We start from the raw sequence: 22500 nt of genomic DNA on the forward strand, positions 1-22500 counted from the left end.
TAGGAGAAGGACACTCCAAAATCAAACCATTATTCTCTAGCCTTGGGTAGTGCCATAGCCTCTGTACCATGGTCTTCCACTGTCTTGGGTTAGAGTTCTCTTGCTTGAAAGTACACTCCGGCACACGATTCTATCTAATTTCTCTTCCTTTTTTGTTAAAGTTTTTGTAGTTTATATAGGAATTATTTATTTTAATGTTGTTACTGTTCTTAACTTTTTCTCCTTGTTTCCTTTCCTCACTGGGTTATTTTCCCTGTTGGGACCCCTGTGATTATAGCATCCTGCTTTTCCAACTAGGGTTGTAGCTTAGCAAGTAATAATAATAATAATAATAATAATAATAATAATAATAATATCAAATAATGATAATAATAATTCATAGGGATGTATTTAAACTAAAATAAGATTTAGTTTAAAAAGTTCTTGAGAGTGCAAAAAGGATTCATAAGAATGTGGTAGAGAGTTTTAAAAAGTTTAAATTTATCAAGAAAATAAAAAAATATGAAAAATTATCTCAATAAGGGTTGTACTGGCAAGATCCTTATTTTTGCATACCCTGAGGATTTGTTTCCCATAGTATAAGTATATTGAATTTGAAATAATTCATGCGCAACTGTCCTTCCTCAAATACCCCGACAATTTCATTCACTAATCTGATTTTAGAGAGAAACATATTCTATTTCTTCCTTTTGTTCTTAGCAATGCTAATTCAGTGGAATTTTTTTTTGTCATTAACGTTGTTGGTAGATAAGTAAAACCAAAATAAGATATCTGCGTATAACTATATCTTGCAAGGGATGAAATGAATCTTATGCAGGTTTCTTTTAGAAAAAAAAAAAAGAAACTTTTTCAAGAGAAAATTTAAACCAATAATCAGTATTTGCCGGTTTTTAAACGTACAGTATATGGTATAATTGGCATTAACCAAAATATAAATTGGGCTACATTGTAAATTCTGTGAGGAAATAGGGCAAGTGATGTTTCAAATGTCAGATACTCGAAGATCTTTTTTTTATTAACAAGACAAAACATAAATCTGTCACTAGGTTTATGGATACCAAATAACATCGATCCCATCTTAAACGAAGTTGAAACCATGAAAACAAGTTGATCAAGCCTAGTAGTTTCGGGATGATAGCTCAAATGCGGAACCTACTCTACTACACATATAACTCTTATACTAGGAAACCTATCTGGTAGCATTTTTACGTTAGGCCTAATAACCCTACATATCAAGACAGATTAGCATCCTTAACTTGTTAGTTTCTCTTTGAAATTAGAATGATATTTCATAAAGAAATAAATTGCATATTTCTGAGTACTAAATGCCATCTAGAATCTTCAGCGACTTATATTAGAAAGTAAGAGGTGATCTAGGAACTTACATAGAACATGAAGGTAGCAATGCGGTCTCCTCCCGATGAGATGACTGCTGCATCTGCGTTCTCTCCCTCCTAAGACCATCACAATCGTGGAAGAAATATAAATTATATTAATTTAAGATTCACAGAGAGAAATAATTTATAAATTGCCTTAAGGTAAAAATCTCTTCAGCTATAGTTAATGTGTAATTTGTACTCAAAACTGCAATACGACGTTTTACCATTCGTTTATTTCATTTCTATGGTTTCTGGCGAATAGTTTATTTTTTCTTATATATTTTGGCTTATGTAAATGTTCAGGTCTTATCATATTTTCAACAATCTCATAATATTAAAATAAGGAGACTTACCAGCACCAGATAACTAAATAAAATTTTCAATTTTGCTTTTGCAGGTAGGATATGCATATTTGTAACGATTAATACAGGAGGAATTTAGTGAACATTAATTAAACAACCGAACGGTCATAATGGAAAATGTTTAAAACTTATCATTTCTTAGTATATTATATAAACCAGTTTTACATATTGCTCGTTTTCTTTGTGACCCTAATTCCAGGATGTTGCAATTCTGAATAAGTAACTGGAGATTAACATTAAAGCATAACTATTTGGAGATTGTTATCTACTTAGTGACGTCACAGGAACAAGGACGCACAGTTTGGCCAAATAGCTGGTAGCCATATGTATTGGCAAGGAATAAACAAACAAACGGCTCTGCAATAGTCCCAGTGTTGTCCACTTGGAGGTGCCAGACGCATAGTCTAACATCCTTTTCCTTGTAATCAAGTTAGTGCTTCACAGTACTCCATAGCACCATATTCCATGCTTGTAATGAAAAAAAAAAATAAATAAATAAAAAAACATACTCTTAATATACCCCCATATATTGGCATACCGGACGGCCCCCTTAAGTAAGTACCCAAATTATGTTGCACTATGAGTGATCGTTTATAGTGATTATGCCATAGGTTTTCTCATAGTTCTTGCAATTAGTTTCTGCAAAATCAACAATGCAACTGGCAATTAAGAGGTAATTCCCAACTTCTATGCACATCCATAAAATAAAAAATACGAATGGCACTACGACTTTATCTAATTGCTATCACCTCCAGGTTAGATCGTTTGTCAGTGTAGAAGTAGGCTACTACTTGATTATAGTGTTTTCAGCTTTTTCCTGCATTTGGCCAAACTGCATCCACAGTCTGTGTCATTAAAAGATTCACTGTAAGATTGAAAATAGCCAAATATGTGTTGTTCTGTTTTGTCTTTTTGACTGTTCATAAGTAGGACTGCTCATACAGTGTTTAACGTCCCATTTAATGGTTTAAAGGTCACTCATGAATGGCAGATGCTCTTTCAGGACAATGCCCTAGAGACTCACCATATATACATATGAGCAACGATCAAACCCCTCGTCATCCATGCTAGGACCAGGGAGGGCCAGGCAATGAATGCTGTTGACTCAGAAGGTAGACCTATGGGCTCCCCCAAACCCCACATCCTTTGCCTACAAGGATGATGAAAATGCAGACTTTACAAGAAACTATTGAGCTTGAGTGGGTCTCGAACCCCAGTCCAGCAGAATGCTAGTCAGGGATGTTTCCAATAAGCTACCACAACCATTATTCCCTAACCTCATCTTTAAATAACTGAAGTCTATTTTCATATGTCAAAAACCCCCAGCATGAAAGGCACCTCCAGTTTCTTGATCACAGAAGTTAATGCTGTGCTCTGCTAGAAATTGATTTTGCAGAAATAGCTGATATGATATGTGATGAAATAATCATGGCCTGATAGTTATAGCAGATCTACACCGACTTTCTATTATGTGACATTAAGATTTCCTTCTACTGTGCATTACTGTACTTCATGCACACAAGACAGGTTGATTAGCTTTGGTCTCACCATTCATATCTGATCAGTAAATACACTCTTTAGGAGAATTTTACTGGTTTCTTCATCTATGATCAGAGAGCATGTTGATTGACTATACTTTCTCCCTTGAAGAACAATCTGACTTGGATACTGAACTCATCTTGTGAGTGAAAGTGTTGGAAGAGTTGACACCGGCAATTCATTGCATTCCCCGGCCATACTGATTGGATTGTTTCCATTAGTAGGCCCATTATTTTGTCTTTCATTGTTTCCATTAGTATACCCATTATTTTGTCTTTCATCATCTCCCTCAGTATGCTCATTATTTTGTCTTTCATTGTCTCCTTGCTTATCTTGTCGAGACATTTTAGCCAGATTGGCAGGTATGGGACCATGTCAATTGATGTGAAATAGATCTCTCCATCTGTGGTGTACATATATGCTGTAGATAGCATATCTGTGATGTGTGTGTCCTCTCTGGGGTGGTATCCCAGAACTATGTTTTATTGCTATGCTCTGAAGAGCCTACCCTGCAGTCTTTTCAGTGTTTGGTCCAGGCATTTTTCAATAATCAACTTCAGAGGCTTAGGATTAGTTATGGCCACTATCTGCCTGCCAAATATATATTGTTGAAACTTTTACAGGGAGTACATAGGGACTAACATCTCTATCTCAATTTGTGTGTATTTCACTTCTGTCTGAGAAAGTGCCCTGCGTAGGTATCCTTCCTGCATAAGTACTGCTCCTATTCCAGTTTTACTGCCACCACAATGGATGACCAACTGCTTTTTTAATCAAAGAAAGAGTGGTTGCTCCTTACACCATTTGCTTCACTCTGTCAAATTCTTTCTGCTGGTCTGTCTCCCTCTTCCACTTAATATCCTTATTTGTTAATCAGCAGATGGGAACCATTGCTTCAGATGGGTTGTTCAAAAATTTTCCCAAGTAGTTCACTGTGCCTCCAACCACATCGGTAAGCTATCTTATCTTCACTATCACTTCCATTTTCTTGAGATCTGGCTTCAAACCATCTTTGAGCCAATATGTCTTATGAGTTTGATTTCTGGTTTATGAAGCTCTACCTTGGCCTCATTCAGGTTCATGCCTTACTCAGATCACCTCTCTGGCAAGCCAGTAAAATTCTGGTCATGGTCCAGTCCCATACACTAGGAGGTCATCTGCAAGACAGCCCATCTCTTTAAGGTTTCTGATGCGTCCTAAAGCTGTTTTTGAAATATCTCGTTGCTCATAGCAAATCCGAATGGTAGTCTATTCCACCATTATCCATCAAATGGAACCTGGAACATTGTTAGGTGACTTGAATACTTATTTTTTACTCAGTGTCAGTGCCTATTTTGCCAGTCAAAACGAGATTATGATGTTTCACTGCCATCCTCGTTTTTAACGTTATAGGTACAGAACAGGATGACTGCAATTGAGTATAGAGCCTTATCACGTGTCAGGGTTACTGTACCTGGTAAATTTCCCACTAATTTTTCGAAAAAAAAATCACTATTATGATCTGTTGGATTTGTCTCTGCACTGATGTTCTCATAAACGACTGTAATGAGATCCATTTGTTCTGAAGCCTTCTTTCCTAAAAGTGGAGTGAGCAGTTCTCTAACTACAACAAATTTAACACTTTTACTACTGGTTTGCATTTACCTATAGAAGTAATGTTGGTTCAGTTCTGCCTTTTCAGAGTAGACTTACACAGATCTAATGGTATGCTTACAACATTACACTTTCTCCAGTATCAACATAAAACCTAAACACTTTGAAATGAATTTCTAAATTGGACATTACAGCTTTTGACACTTTCTCCACAGACACCTTAATCAAATATTGGACCTCTGATTCAATAGAATCTTTTCAAAATGTGTGAATGTCATTACCCAGCACTTAAACTCAAAGTGGTTAGAGTCAACATATTTTGGATGCGTTTTGCTATATTCTGGGCATTTTCCTTCTGACCATATATGTTTTTGACTGCAAAATTTATATTTTGGAAGAGTTGTGGGATTCTTCTCCCGTACTCCTCCTAGACTCGACTCTGTTTACTGACTTGATACCTTCTTCCCAATTTACTTGTATCTGCTTCTAAGATACCTGTTGCATGGTGCATGTTCCTATAAGGCCACTGAGTGTTGACAATAGTTCTTGGAAAAACTTCTCTCTCTCAAAATGTCTTTAGGGTGCACCTACACGATCTGGTTCCTTAAGTTTTTGTCGTCCACCGCAATCTCAGCCCTTGATCAGTATTCACAATCTTGTGATGCAGGTATTGAAGGACTCTCCTGCTATGTGAAAATATTTGAAAAAAAGTTGTATTAGGCCGTATGCGTATTGTGTCTTACTCCCAGTATACTGGGGCCCAGTAATACCCACAGGAGTGGGGCACTCGGATACGTGTCCACCACACTGTGAGGCAATGTGAAAAGATATAATACTTTCAAGTATGTATGTATATTAAAATATACAGTATATATATATATATATGTACATATATACATATATATATATATATATATATATATATATATATATGTATGTATACATATATGTATATATTTATATATATACATTTATATATATATATATATATATATATATATATATATATATATATAAATATATATATATATATATATATATATATATATATATATATATATACATATATATATATATATACACACATATATATATATATATATATATATATATATATATATATATATATATGTGTGTGTGTGTGTGTGTGTGTGTGTATAGAACTGTAGGATTAATTATCAAACTAAATCAGAAATATAGATTGAAGATCATTCAAATGTATGCTACAACAGCATCCCATGTAGAGGAAGAAATAGATTTTTATTTCTATTTGTTTTGGAAGATTTCAATGAAAAAGTGGGTCAAAAGAAGAAAAGAGAATCAGCAGTAGGAGTAGGCCCAAGAAATGACAAAGGAGGCCTGCTTGTAGAATTTTCTAAAAGCAACATTCTAAAAAGGACAATGACAAAACCAAGCAAAAGAATCAAAGTTAGTTAGCAATGATTTCAGTTTGGCAACTGGATGAAACAGAGAAAAGTTAAAAAACGTATCTTATTCCTTGGAGTTAATGTTATTGACTGTCCACACTTTTTTCTTTTGATTTGAAAAAACAAACAATGGAACAAGATGGACTAAATGGTCCTGTAAAATCATAATATATTCTTCGTGCTTAATCAGAAAATAATACTGAAATTATTTCTTCTATTCTCAATCTATTATCTTGGCGACAAACTTTATACTGTTGTTAAATATTTTGTCTTTCAAGATAATTTAATATTAATCCAAGGCACTACAGGAGTTATAAAATTTCAAAATTATAATCTAATTCATAAATCATTTTGATCTTTGCATCGTTCACTTATAATTTGTGTATCTCTTTGATCACAAAACTAATATTGCTTTATTTGTAATAATGTCGGGAATAAAGCAGTAATTAAATCTTGGTATAGGTAGATCTTCATTCATTTGGGTAGAGATACTCTGGATTGTATGGAAAATCTCCCCCCCCCCCTACACATCAAATTTCTGTGGGTGTTACTGATACTAGCATCTGTTTCTGAGACACCTGATGGAATGTGCATATTCATATAGTGTCACGAGTTTTGACTATAATTCTTGAAAAAAACGTCTTTCTCAAAATGTCCCTAGGATGCACGAACATGATCTGGTTCCGCAAATTTTTGTCATGCTGTTTATCATAGTGCTAGTCCTTGATCAATATGCACAATCTTGTAATGTAGGTATAAAAGGACTCTCCTGGTTTCTGCAAGTATTTAAAAAAGTTGTAGTGGTTGTATGTTGATTCTTGGTGAAAATTACCACCATATTTGGCCAGCACACTTGATAACATTTGTGCTGAGTCTGCTTCACGCACAATGACGATGGATTTCAAATAAGCTATAGTGTTTAGTATGTATCTCCCCAATTGTCAACAATATTGCAATTTCTCCCCCTCCTGATTTCTTTGTAGTCCCAAGAGCAAGCATGTAGAGCTCAAACCTTTTTTCGAATAGCTTCCAAGCCATCTCAGAGTCACCAGTGAGGCTGAAATTTCTTATGATTGTATTATTCACTACAGATGTCATCTTTCTTTTTCCAGTTAACCAAGCAAGCAATTTTCTCAATAACCCTGTTATTGCCTACTTAAAGGTATGTATACAGCTTTTCACTTTACCAAAACAGTCAATATCATCACATTTGCTACTCATCTTATGCTTTTGTAGTTCCTGCATATTTCACATGGCCACTATATTTGGATATATTGGTTCCTATAATAATGGCGCAGGAACAAAGACATACAGTTTGGCTAGATAGGTTGGTTTCCATATTCATTGGGAAAATTAAACAAAAACTGCATTGCAAACCTCCTCGTGTTGACCACTAGGTAGCGCCGGATGAATATTATAACAATAATGAAATGTAAATATTTACATTCGGATAAGATAATAGCCAATACGAGTTGGTTACCTTTTCATCACTAAAGATAACTATCATTATTTTATGACATGCTTACTAAAGCAGTCCATCATAGCAAATAACTACGTCCGATGTTCCTCAGTAGATGGTGAATGTAGTATGACTATTTCTAAGATTTTGTGAAGTTTCTCCTGCCTCTATAAGCATTTTTATGGGTCATTAGGCCAATCCTAAACTTGAACACTTTGCTACATGCTGGAAAGATAAGATGAAAATTTTGAGATGCAGTAACCCCATGTCTTCTATGTCACTACTACCTTTTTAGGGGGAAATGTGCAATGTGAGCCTGTTCAGGAATGATGCTAAGGAAGAGAAGTCCTCAACAATTTGAACCCCAAAAAGAATACCTTGGTGTCTGTTTTTTTTTTTTTTTTTTTTTTTTTTTTTTTCTTTTTTTTCTGGACAGCATAGTTCAAGGTCTCAAATGTAACCTAACTTCGGATTTAAGGTCGAATTTTAAATTTGAAGATGAATCTTACCAGAGCGGGCTCTATCCAACACACCGCGATGTGATTGAATTGAGTTATGTTTGCATTACTGCTATATAGGTAGTAGGTTGGCCTGGGCACCAGCCACCCGTTGAGATACTACTGCTAGAGAGTTATGGGGTCCTTTGACTGGCCAGACAGGATTACATTGGGTCCTTCTCTCTGGTTACGGTTCACTTTCCCTTTGCCTACACATACACCGAATAGTCTGGCCTATTCTTTACTGATTCTCCTCTGTCCTCATACACCTGACAATACTGAAATTACCAAACAATTCTTCTTCATCCAAAGGGTTACTACACTGTAATTGTTCAGTGGCCACTTTCCTCGTCTTAAGGGTAGAGACTCTAGCTATGGTAAGCAGCTCTTCTAGGAGAAGGATACTCCAAAATCAAACCATTGTTCTCTAGTCTTGGGTAGTGCCATAGCCTCTATACCATGATCTTCCACTTCCTTGGGTTAGAGTTCTCTTGCTTGAGGGTACACTTGGGCACACTGTTCTGTCTTGTTTCTCTTCTTGTTTTGTTCACGTTTTTATAGCTTATATAGGAGATATTTATTTTAATGTTGTTACTCTTAAAAATTTTATTTTTCCTTGTTTCCTTTCCTCACTGGGCTATTTTCCCTATTGGAGCCCCTGGTCTTGTAGCATACTGCTTTTCCAACTAGGGTTGTAGCTTAGCAAATAATAATAATAATAATAATAATAATAATAATAATAATAGTAATAATAATATGGCTCTTCCTTATTAAAACGGGATTCGGAGCTTAGATCTCAGCTGCATCCATGTGCTTTGCAACTTGTCGTTTAACTAGAATATTATTTTTGTAATGACAAGATTAGGCTTGGCACATAGGAGAGGAGTCTGAGAACCTTAGCCTTCATTATTTCCTGTGCCATGATATTCTCTAGCTCCTCCCCACAGGGCCCTGTTTTTTTCCAACAAGAGCATTAAAATCTTCCAGCAATATAAATAACCTTGACAGTTGTATTGATATTTTGTAAAATTGGATCAAAGATAGAGTGGAAGTTGACTTTAGCTACTTCAGCAGCATAAAATGTTAGGCTATAGGTACTAATGAGTGTCAAGTTTTACTATAATTAAAAAAAGGTAAATCAACCAGTCTAATGATTCAAACTGGACTCTCACGAACCAGGCAAGAAAACTCCTTTTGCTCGTGGAATATGGCAGGAGGAGAGACGCTCACTGATACCTGTGGAAAATTCAGATAAGTTTGCATGTATTTTAGTCTTAACACAAAAAACCACAACGTAAATCCTGAGAGAATCTTGAGGTAAGCTTCTCCAAAATTAAGACATATTCCCCATTGGCCAGAAAGTCCTGACCTGGGAAGTGAGTCTCACTTAATGTGGCACTTTCTAAAATTGTATGTATGAAGCTCTTTGGTAACCTTTGCAGTTCTCCTAGTGGGTATTATAGCCTTTTTATATGTGTGACTTTGGAGATTTCTTTAGCTCTAGGCTTCTATGATGTGAGGTGTCTGAATGTCCGCGGCAAGGAGTGCATAGTAGGGAATCTTTGGTCCACCTTTCCTAGGCCCCTCCTTTTATTAAGAGTGAGCTGTTTACTTCCTTTTAAAGTACAGCTCAGTTGTAGGGTACTTGTAGCTGCTGAAGACGAGAACCACATCAGCTCCTGTCCATTCCCCAATGGAAATGATAGCTGAGGAAAATGGGGAGCGAAGTTCTTGTCCAGCAAAATTATTAAAGTGAGATGAAGGTTGTCCAGTAGTCTGAACTTACAAAATTGACCAATGTACCAAATTTCAGATGACATGGGGGTAACTTTAGTAACGTAACATTGAGTCCACTGTAGGGGTCTGTCAAATACACGCAAAAGAAAGTATCCTTACTCTTGGTTCAATGCTCTTTAATAATACATTCTTCTTTCTCATGGAAGCACCTGAAGCCATCGTCTCTGGAGACTTACCCTTAGAGTAGTGGGACCACACCCCTAGCTAAACCCATCAGTTGAGATGGTATAACAGACACTTTAAGCCAACAAGCAATGTTGAGGTGTCATTGGCGAACAGTGTTCTTGGGTCACACTACAAGAATACAACGGCCTTATCATAAAAGGTGCTACTCACCATGGTGCATGAAACTCCAAACACCATTTTGTTCCATAATAAATCAAAGCATCTCTGCATACTGAAACAAGTGAAGGACATTATTCAACATATTGATCTCACAGCATCACTTGCTTCAAGTTAATATTTTAGATTATGCTAAAATAACTATTCCTCTTGCAATCTAACCATCTGAATTAAAGATTGAATATGACATATAAACTGCACATGAAATGACAGTAAATGTTACGCAATCCAAAATAATAAAGTAAACTTTAAAAATGTCACTGTACCCTTTTGATTTTTATTAATTTACATCATTAATATCATCAACTCGACAAGATTATATGTATAAAAGGCATCTTTTCCATATTTAAAGATTTTCATCACTAAAAGTGTTTCCACCCAGTCCCTAACACTTATTTATAATAAATCAACGCTTCACATTCACTAATGTTTACACTTAAGAAGTGTGGAGTACTGTATGTTACTGCTGTTGATACTTACATACATTGTAAAGTTCATGAGACATTAACACATTCTTTTGATTTTGCCTAGTGGTGCGCCTGCCTCTCTGTTTTATTCATTGTTAATTTGCTTTTGCCTGGAATGAGTTACTCCCTGCAACCTTCCATAATTTAATCCACATCAAGTCCAAGAGCAATAGTCTGTGACGGGCCGAGAGAAAGGTTGCGACTCAAAGGCAGGAAGCAATCAACTGAGTAACTTTATTATAGAACACTCTCCTTTATATACAAAACCTCAAGGCAACAGGCATTTTCATGTTCACAAGACAGACAATGTTACAGAGGAAAACCGGAGACATGATTATTCAGGTTCTTTTTAGTGCGAGGGAAGAGCGCAGATACAAGCATAATATATACAAAATAATTTATATACGAAATAATTTATGTACGATCGTGTGACACACGGTTGGTACAAGTCCATACTATTCTCTACAGGAAGATTAAGCCAATTTTTAGCTATGGTGGCTAGCTATAACATAAAATTTGAGTTGAATATAGGCACTTTTTGAGATATAGAATTTACTAAATAATTTATTCATGGCCAAACCAATAATCTAGGTCATTTGAATGTGACTCCTTATTTGCAAGGTCTGTGTTAACCAGATTCATATTGACAGGGCCATGGTCAAGTTGGTCATATCTCTGACCAGATACATGTTGTGTGGCTTCTCTAATTGGCCATTTACTCTGCTTTTTCTGCAAAGACGAAATATCAATTTCATATCTTTATAAGTTTACACAGACTAAGGCCACTGGCGGTTCAATCTATAACTCCTATGTTCAAGACTGTGATCTCCATCATGATCTATGCTTAGACTGAACGGGTGTAAAAACAAATCAATAGATAAACACTGTTCACACTAATCATCTCGGCAATTGAAGAAACTGGATAATCTAATTGTAAAAGAATATCACCGGGGTTGTGGTAGCCGATGTGGTTACGTCCCTGACTGGTGAACGCCACACTGGGGTTTGAGTCCCGCTTAAACTCGTTAGTTTCTTTGGTCACTGTAACCTCGCCATCCTTGTGAGCTAAAGATGGGGGGTTTGAGGGAGCCTATAGGTTTATCAGCTGAGTCATCAGCAGCCATTTCCTGGCCCTCCTTGGTCTTAGCTTGGGTAGAGAGGTGGCTTGAGTGCTGATCATATGTATATATGGTCCTTCTCCAGGGGATTGTCTTACTCGATAGGGCAATGTCACTATCCCTTGCCCCTGCCATTCAGTAGTTGCCTTTAAACCTTTAAACCGTTAAGCCTTTAATAAAGGGAGCATGACTAATTCTTTAAATACAGAATCGGAGAAATCAAATTGCTTCCATTATTGGCACCCTTTGCTTTCTATTGGCAAAGCCTGCCTCGTCATGTAGTTTCTTGGGAACCCCATAACAAAATCATATCATCCAAGTATGAATTGATTTTGGAAGATATTCTCTACAAACAATTAAAAATAGTAAATGGACCATAAGCTCATGAATATATATGGACTGTTGTTGGAAAAATGGGGTGTGCACATGAGCCAGTGGGATAACTTTATTGCTATAAATGGCCAAGAAATACTATGCTAACGCACGGGAATGCTCACGCCACAAACAACGGAAGATGATGATAAATATTTGTAACTGTATATGTCAGTGACCAAAACAAACTGAAACTCACTCGAGTCATAAACCTGTTACATGTAATACAGGTGAAAAAATATAATCTATATGTAATTGTGATGACTAAATGAAAAATGAGCAAAACCTAGAACTCTGAAATCAAATAACAACTCAACTACTGAAAATGAAATACAAAATCAGTAAAGTGATAGTCTAGATATGATTGATGTAGGTTTTTACAGTTTATCTAGGAACCCTTTTCTATGTTTTGTTTTTATTTCATAGACTTTAAGACTCTCTTTTTTAGGTGATGATATGTCCCATATCACTTATTATTATTATTATTATTATTATTATTATTATTATTATTATTATTATTATTAATATTAATATTATTAGCTAAGCTACACCCTTAGTAGGAAACAGGATGTTATAAGCTTAAGGGCCTCAACAGGAAAAAATAGCCCAGTGAGGAAAGGAAATAAGGAAATAGCTAAACTACAAGAGAAGTAATGTACAATTAAAACAAAATATCTGAAGAACAGCAATTGACTGCTGATTACATTTTCATTCGATAATAATTGATGCCAGATCTATTTTCTGTGGAATATTCAGAACATTAATAATTCGAACATCAACTACAGTCCCTTACCCTACGAGGAGCATTTGCGTCATGCAATGTTCTAGTCCTACTAAATTATATTGTAGTTTGCTAGGCTTTAATATTCGTGTAAATATCAGCTTTGTGACAGCCCTTGTATATAGAAAGTTGGGAACGAGTCTCACAATAGCAGTCATTAAGAGAACATATTTCCAGGAAATCTCTTCAGTATATTTTGGCCCCAAAAAAGTCTTCAGAGGTATATCATTATTTGATAATCATTTTCCCTATTAATTTACCCCCAAAGGACGTACTGGTACGTTTCACAAAACTCATCCCTTTACCCCCATGGACGTACCGGTACGTCCTTGCAAAAAACTGCTATCTAAATTTTTTTTTTTGAATATTTTCGATAACTTTTTGAGAAACTTCGGGCATTTTCCAAGAGAATGAGACCAACCTGACCTCTCTATGACGAAAATTAAGGCTGTTAGAGCAATTAAAAAAAATATACTGCAAAATGTGCTTGAAAAAAAAAATAACCTCTGGGGGTTAAGGGTTGGAAACTTCCAAATAGCCTGGGGGTAAAAGGGTTAATAGATTGCCATGAAAGGAATAAATATTTACCTTTTTATGAATAAAAGGAATTTCAATCACAATATATGCCTATAAGCTCAATTACCTTTTTTCACTTTGGACCTTTCATTCCCATTATATATGTGAATGGATCAAGGCTGGGAGTGAAAGCGTTTCTGTCTGATTCTTTATTGAGATTTGAAAATTGAAATGGTTTAAGATTGAAGTGTACCTCTTGGAGAAGCAACAGGGGTAGCAAAGTTTATTGATTTGGGCAAGGGCAGGAAACTGAAAGATAAAAAGAATTAATGACCAAGACCATATGAAGAGAAACAGCTCTTGAAATGAAGATTCAATCGGAAATAGAGCAAGAAGTGTTAAGTTTCTGGAAAAGGTATTGTTGTGAAACTCTATAAGGACGTGTATGCAGCACTTATAGCGTTGTAGCTACAGCAAAGCCTAAGTTACCTAGATTCATTTCGAAGCATGACAATATGGACAATGTCATCAGAAGATTTAATAGGGTTTCAAAGCCCAAAGTTACACCGGGGATAATAGGGAATTTTTTTTTCTCAGTCCTTCACGGACAGTTATGGCTCTTTAATATTTTAGTATGTCTTTAGATGAAGTTTGAAAAAAGAAAGCCTGACGAGAGCGTTGTTGAAGAGATGCGAAATGATCAAGAAATGGTTTAGGAAGGTATTAAGTAAAACCAAAACAGATCTATTTGAGAATGTATGTCAGTTGGTGGTAAGGCTACAATGATATTTCAACAGATATATTGAAAGGAATGAATAACAGACTTATTAATTAGGGAACAGTTCATCAATAATCGTTTTACCAAGGTAGCACTACTCCTCAGACAACAAGTACCAAAGGATATTAGTTTGATGGTGAAACTTTCTGAGTGCTACCTTATTAAAAGCTCATGAGACAAGCATGAGTCATTAAAAGTCAAGGAAGAAGTCTAGAGTGTATTACCGGTGGTGCAATCAGAAACTATAGATGTTTTGTACGTCACAACAAGACCCTTAGGAAAGGACTATTCACAATTTCAAAACAAAGGCTGCCACAAAGCCAAGCAAAAGCTTCCAGTGTGGGGGATTTATTTTTGGTTTATTTTTATTTTTGTTTTTTGCCAAATCCTGAGAGAGAGAGAGAGAGAGAGAGAGAGAGAGAGAGAGAGAGAGAGAGAGAGAGAGAGAGAGAGAGAGAGAGAGAGAGTGTGTTAGCGAGCGAAAGTAGTTAGCGAATGATTGTTTGGGGTGAGAAAGACTGTTGGTACAAATGAGATTTTTTGTTTATATTTTTAGTTAGGTTACGACAGTGGTGAACGTCTTGGGTGAATGCTTATTTTGATTTGACTGCTGGAAACATCAGTTGTGTGAATACTGGATTATCATTATTATTTACCAGCGTGGAAGTGTTTTTTTATTTTCTGAGCCGTGATTCCTCCTTGGTGAGGCTAACTCCTTTGGAGAGAGTTCACTTGAATGTGAATGTTTACTCGATTGATGATGACTTGGCTTGTATAAGGAACTTGATAAGGCTGCTGAGATTTCGATAATTGTTGATGACCTGGACCGTATTAAATTCCGATTGCTGTTGTTGATGAGGATGATGACGATGACGATGATGATAATAAAACCCACCCCAATCAGGGAAGTAGCTGTGGCAAATTGCCACCCAGTGGACTGTTAAGCACGAAACCGTGATATTGGTAGTTTGCTGTAAAAAGACAGTGGCAGTGTGTGGACGACTGTGTTGGTGTCCATAATATATATATATATATATATATATATATATATATATATATATATATATATATATATATATATATATATATATATATGTTTCTGTGTTTTGTTGTTTGGGTTGTGGTAAATTTAAGTTTGTTTTGTTAGTGTTTAGTTTTAAGCTTTATTTATTTTGAGGGTTTATTTGAATAGTGGTATGATTAATGTCTATTTTGTGTTACGTGTATGATTAGTGATGTGTGTTTTTTTGGTTTATGATGAGCGTTTTAGTTTGTAAGGAAATATAGTTTTAAGGTCATGTTTTTGTTTATTTTGTCCTGTTGTCTAAGAGTCTGGTTTTAGATAACGTCAGGGGAAAGTTTGTGTTGTGGAGACAATTGTCTGTTAGAGTGATCAAGGGTGTGGGGTTGGTTTGCAACATCCCGCCACACCAGTACGATGGAAGTTGAACGCTTCGATAATGCTTGAGGATGTAAAATACAGCTATTGGAAGAGTAAATTGGCGATAGAAAGCTGAAGCTGGCAGACGAGGATGAACAAACTGTTGTATTGGAAGCATGAAAATCTTGAGAGCAGAATTAAAACTTATGTAGGCAAGGAGAAAGTAACAGTACTACAAATTATTGGTTGTACAAACACAGTTATAAAAAAGTGTTTGATAACTGACGACCAAGTAACCAATAAGAAATGAGCCTGAGCACTTCTTGGCAGGAGTATCTGTAGATATACTGCAGCTAAAATTAATGTAAATAAACCTTATTACTTTACAAAACAGTTGACTGTGTCCCTAAATTAAAATGATTTGGCTGAAGTTGAGGCAGATAGGGTTGAGAAGGTTGAGTGAACAGACAACCAAAGGAGAGTTCGAGAAGAGAGTTTGAGAATGGTACATAGATAGACCTGAAATAAGATCCTGATGTCGAGACCGGAACAGCCATGACCAATTCTTAAGTATAGTGAGAGAAACAATATCAAGCCACTGGCAGTAGCTCCAAGCATCCCACATGTAGGAGCGAAGCAGCTAAAGTAAGTCCCGCAGATATATCCAAGTTTTGTCTAGTATTGAGAGAGACTCAAGTATGATACAGAGTTCTGAACTAAGAAGAAATGAGCTTTGCAATCCAGATTAATTAATTCTTTATTATATATTTTCTATTAGAACAAGGTGACTGGGTAAGTTTAACAAATCAAGGTGCCTAATGTCTTCTGAAATAAAGTAATGAAGTTAACCCATAAGACCTTTGTTGGTAATCATCAAAAAGGGGAAAAGACTGTATGATTAACCAGCAATTTTCATTAGTCAGAAGTGGTTGCAGATGTCACAATTTTTTACAGAACCTTGGACATTTGTCAAGAGACTGTACCAAATGCATTAACAGGAAAGTACCACTGTGAAAGATGCTGTTGATGAAGAATCTATTCAACAGGGTAGCAGTGAACTTGAAAGGACCTTCATCACCAGTATTGAAAAGGGACAACAATTATATTATGACTGATGGATTTAGCTAGGAGGTATTCAGAGGCAGTGGCAGTGTCATAGATAAAGACTGATTATGTAACAAAACAATGCTAAAATTTTCATGTTGTTAGAATTCTTCAAGGAAATTCACAGTAACCAAAGCACCCAGTTCACTTCTGAAATGATGCAGATGAACATCAAGTACCTGTTCCCCAATACATTACAACCATATGGGTAATGGATTTTGTGAGAGAATCAATAGTGAACTTTTGCCCATGGTCATGATATATGGGCTTTGGAAGACCAGAGGACTGGGACCAGCTACTTACCAGGGATGCTCCTTTGTACATATGGAGGTACCACAGTCAAGCACTGGATTTTCTCCATTCAATGATATATGAAAGGACAGCAAGAGCATAGAAATTGTCTTTAGGAGGCTTGTAAACTAGCCAAGGACTTTGTGCGGGACATCAAAAGCATCAATATGAAAAGAAGGCCAGTGATCACTAGTTAAAGAAGACCCCTAAATTCCTAGTCCTATTACCAACAGAGTCAAACAAGCTTAAGGCAAAGGTTAAACATATGAAAAGCAAGGTAAATATTTTCATGGAAATATTCTAACGGCACATGAGAGGGAAAAGAGTGAATAGGTTATAACTGAATACTAACAAAGATGTCCATTTTAACCATCATTCAGGAGGAAGCAAAGGAATACCAGGTAATGAAGGGTTAGGCTTAGTTAGACATTCAACATCTAAAGAAAGGAATGTATCAAAAAATCAACATTAGTAATAAATACCCTGAGAAAGCAGTAGATGTACAGAAAATAGAAGTAGTGAAATTACTGGAGGAATCTCATAGCAATTTAATTAGTAATCCGGTGAAGATTTCTCAGGGAGAGCATCGGTTCGAAATGACGACAAAGCAACCAATCAGAATTAAAATGTAGATTGGTTTTGAAGTATATATTCATAAATCAACTCTTATTTAATAATTATAGTTGATGATTTTTATTATGAAGTCATATATCGCATCTGCTTACTCGTAGGATTACCAAGCCAGAAGAAGTCGATATCAAGCTAGCTTTCTTTACTTTATAAATGCTTTTAGTATTTTAATGCTTGAACTGCTCTAGAAATACGTACTTAGTTACATATAAAATCTAGAGTCCATCTGTAGGTTTAAATAATTTTCATTTAAGAAGCTATTTTTTCCTCTTTGTAAAATGTTCATTTTAGGCGTTATGCATAGGCAATTTGCTACAATCACTTTGGACCTATATTCTCAATCTGTTACAATGTGTCAGGAAAGTTTTAATATTACACAGATATTACGCAGGCGAGATAGTTTTCCCTTTTCTGTATTGATTTTCGGTTCAAGTCATAATTCCAAAGGAAATCAGATGATTCTAATTAATATCTAAAAGTCTTTATTTACATGGCCTGTAGGATCATGAAACATCAACAATAAGACTGTTGATGACATGCAATACAAACCTTGTAAGAAGACACCACATCAGCACAAAACTTAGCAATTTTCACAATCATACTTATTTTATGGTTAATGGAAAACTACACATAATGGGACACGTGAATACAATGCATGCATATAAAGAAAGGTAATAACAGAAACTTAGAATCTCTAGTTTCTTTAACAATTTTCACCAAACTCTACTATTTTTAGTTTATGTTTAAAACGAAATACTAAAAACTTTTCTTACTACCAAATAAGGTGTACCGCACATGTTTCATAGACGTTCATACACTATAGCAGTTTTGCTTTTTATCTTATCACTTACCTTCCATCCACTGTTAATAAACCAATCTGTAATAACCTGATTGCTCATGTTTAATTTTGTTTTAATTTTTGTGAGTTCTTTCTCGCAATTCATGGTATTTATGCCTGTTTGATAAGGTTTAGTTGCATTCACCTCGACCACTGGAGGACTCGCTCCATCCTGCCAACCCCCTCACTGCTGTACCTGACTGTTCGATGATGCCGCCCACCGAAATTGACTCTTCCACACATGCTGCCTCAATGAAACTGCCACCTATCGCTAGCGGAGAAGCATTCGCCTGTTTCTTGCTTGCTGAAATCCAGTTTAACATTTAGGGCATGGCTTGCACAAGTAGTAAAGCAGACCATGTCCTTGCAGCTATCCCCGAAGACACGTTCCCAGAAATCTCCGATTGGCTTTTCGAGCAAGGGGACATCCCAATAGAGTAAAACGCCCTGAAAACATACCTCCTAGAGTAGTACTCACGATCGCTAGACACCTGTAGAGCTAAGCTTTTTCAGCTCTCTCAACAACCGTTAGGTGACCAAAAAGCTTTGCTTGCCCTCAGGGGAATAACAAGTATTGCTTGCCTGCAATCTGCCGCAGACGGCTCTCCTCGTGAAATGAATCTACTTCGTGGCCTTAGGGGATGACGCCTACCCAATATTGATATTTTTCCCATGAAGGTCCTGATGACTAAAGTCAACGCTCTTATGGACAGCCATTTAACCACCTTCAAGACCTCCATCAACACCTCTACTCCTGACGAAGAGCACAACTATTCAACATCAACCAAAGCTAACGTGAGTGCGGCAGAACATTGACGCCTACCCCATGACGTGCCAGGGCAGCAACAAAGCCGCCCACCACCCACATATACAGCCATTTGCTTACGCCCCAACAAACTACATCAAAATCCACTTAGTGCCGCCCATTGGCTCTAGTTACGCTGCTACCACTCCAGATTCGGGCCTGCTACGAAGAAATGTGCGAAGGTTGTCAGTGGCCAAAATACGTGTAAGTAGGCCATCGCTTGCGGTGGTGGCCCTCCCTGTCACTAATCTATTCTTTTTACATGATTCAGGTACGGTCGTGTGATTTTTGGGAGACACGGGTTCTTGACTTTGTCTTTTGCCAAGGCCAGTCTCCAGGACACGACGTAGTCTGTCTAAGTTTGCTGACGTCCGCCTGGTAGCTGCCAACGCTCTTCTATACCCACCCAATGGTCATGAAACGCTCACACTATATTTTGGCAGTGCCAAATATAGTTATAAGTTTCTTGTTGTTGACGTCACGTTGCCAATCCTCCTGGTTGATGTTGCTCACCGATGGTTACTCAATGAAGTTTCATACTTCTCGACATCTCTGACCACACTCTTAACATCAGCATACTCATGGATGCCTACGCCCACCTTCTCACGTCCAGAACTTCGTCAAAGAACCATGGTTCCCAACAAACATGATATTTATCATACCAAGATGACGTGGCACCCAGTGTTCGCCAGATTCAGGTATCTGGTAGTGGATCGTTTGGCATCCACTAAATAAACGTTCACCAAAATGGAAGAATTTGGCCTTTGCCATAAGAACTCAAGCCCATGGACGTCACCTTTAAACATCATCCTGAAGTAAGATGGCTTCCTGGGTCCGTGGGGGGATTACAGGCATTTGAACATGCAGGAAGAAGCTGATAACTACCCACTCCTAAACATCACCGACGTGACCTCCTTCTTGCACAAAATGAAGGTTTTCTTTATGCTCTACCTCTTGAAGGGGTTTTATCAGGAGCCCATGAACCTAGGAGACATCCCCAAAACCGCCATTACCACCCCCTTTGTTACGTTGATGACATACTTGTGTTCTCTTCCTTCAAAGAGGAACTTCCCTACGCATTATGCTCGACTGCTTACAAAAGAATGACCTTGTAATCTGGCATGACAAGTGTACCTTTGGCGCCAACGAAGTATCGTTCTTAGGGCACTGCATCACTCCTGAAGGAGTCCACCCCCTCCCTGAGAAGGTAGCAGCCATTCAGAATTTTCCCAAGCCCTCGACTGTCAAGGCACTACAAGAATTCTTGGGCATGATCAACCATTATCACCGTTTCCTTCCAGCCATCGATGCTACTCTTGCCTCCCTCTACGCCTCCCTCAAGGGGAAGACAAAACACCTGAAGTGGGGTCCCCTTCAAGAACCAAGCTTCTGCAACGCTAGTACACTGTAACGGTTTTGCTTTTTATCTTATTACTCGCTGTTCCCTGGACTGTTATTGAACCAGTCTCTAATAACCTGATAGCTCTTGTTTAATTTTGTTTGAATTTTTGTAGCATTCCTGCTCGTAAGCCTTGGTATTTAAGATTGATGTATATTTAATAAAGTTTAGTTACAGTCACCTCGCCTCTCAGTTATAACCTAATGGCTCTTTCGCACAATGGTAACAAACACATTCACAGCTGTAGAATTCAAATCAATCATCAAAGATTCGTTCTAGATTTTTTTTATTGCGATTATATGTTTCAACACATATTTTTTTCATAAATTATCCTGTTCCCCATCCTACTAACTATTAGATATCATGACCACATTTTTAGAATAAGATTATTATCAATTTAAGTGTTATGAAAAAATGTATATATAGTACTTCATATCATAATATAAGATTTATGATAAATAAACAAAACTAAAGAATAGTCTCTAAATGACATTCTTGTAGTCAGACAGATAGGAAATCATTGCACTTACTGGGCTACGTCAAGGAAAAAACATTGAAAAAAGCAGAACTATTTGAGGTTTTCTCCTGTTGGCTATCCCTTTGTACATAGATTATTTCTTACTTTGAGGTCTGCCATGTCCTTCCGTCTTTCATGGTCAAATACTTGTTGGAACTATTTCCAGTGGCTTCCATAGGAAAAACAGATTTGGTCTAACTGACGAGTAACTGAATTGCTGTAAGAGCTAGGGAGGGAGCCTCGCCTAGCCTATGAGAGAATGTTATCTACGTGCACCTGCAAATATGGTGTCTTAGGACACTGACAGCTCATTTCATGCAATACTGTAATAATCATATATTTAATAGGATTCATAGTGTTGGTAAATACAGGTCATACATGTCACTGTGATACAAAGGCAAACATCGCAATTCTACAAGAAATCAAACCTGTCCTTAACCTTATTGGCTACGATTTCATGAAGAAATACTTTCCATGCTCAAAGGGAAGTGTGAAATGTATAGGCATTTTGTTTGGGACAGCAACTAATCTAAGAAGTTTAAAATACCGACCCTCTCTCAAAATCACAAGCTGAATGTCTGCACTCTAGTTAGATTAGTAATTCACAGGACTTTTCATAAGAAAAGAAAGTAAAACAATTATACCAAATATATAGATAAAGCAATCATCAGGGTTTCATGTTCTGTGACTCACCTGATCTGAAAGCAGTCCAAATGCATCGACATGGGGCAAGTAATAACCACCAGCTGCATAAAGATTCACCTGAAGTATTTCTGCAGCATTTGTAGTTTCATCTGCACTCAGTCCTACAAGCAGCAAAGGTCAATATTAGCGCAATGATGAACTAAGGAAGCTCTCGCTACAATTTTGGGATGTTCTACACAATAAAATCAATGATACCGATGACCTTCGAGGTGATAACACAGTAATAAAAGGCCTGTCATAAAGAACATTGCTATAAAGGGCTGAATATATGAGTATCCTTAGAGAGCAATGACACTTTAAATGATATTCGACTGCAATTAATCCTATAAGCATTTTTACTTGAATTTGTATAGAAATAAAACGTAATAATTTATGTTTAATTAACCTAAAGATTATTGAAAGA

At 36.7% G+C, this 22500-nt stretch overlaps 1 protein-coding gene across 2 annotated transcripts in view; it reads right to left on the reverse strand.

Moving 5' to 3' along the window:
* The window catches only part of LOC137657068 (prolyl 4-hydroxylase subunit alpha-2-like), a 166923-nt gene that overhangs the window by 20656 nt on the left and 123767 nt on the right, over window positions 1-22500 (reverse strand). For both annotated transcript variants that reach the window (XM_068391430.1, XM_068391431.1), the window contains exons 11-12: window positions 22086-22198; window positions 1386-1454 (exon numbers count right to left, since the gene is read on the reverse strand). In XM_068391430.1, coding sequence (XP_068247531.1) covers window positions 1386-1454; window positions 22086-22198 — 182 coding nt within the window. The remainder of the gene's footprint in view (window positions 1-1385; window positions 1455-22085; window positions 22199-22500) is intronic.

The sequence above is a fragment of the Palaemon carinicauda genome, chromosome 18, assembly GCF_036898095.1.
Source record: "Palaemon carinicauda isolate YSFRI2023 chromosome 18, ASM3689809v2, whole genome shotgun sequence".
NCBI classification, from domain to species: Eukaryota; Metazoa; Arthropoda; class Malacostraca; order Decapoda; family Palaemonidae; genus Palaemon; species Palaemon carinicauda.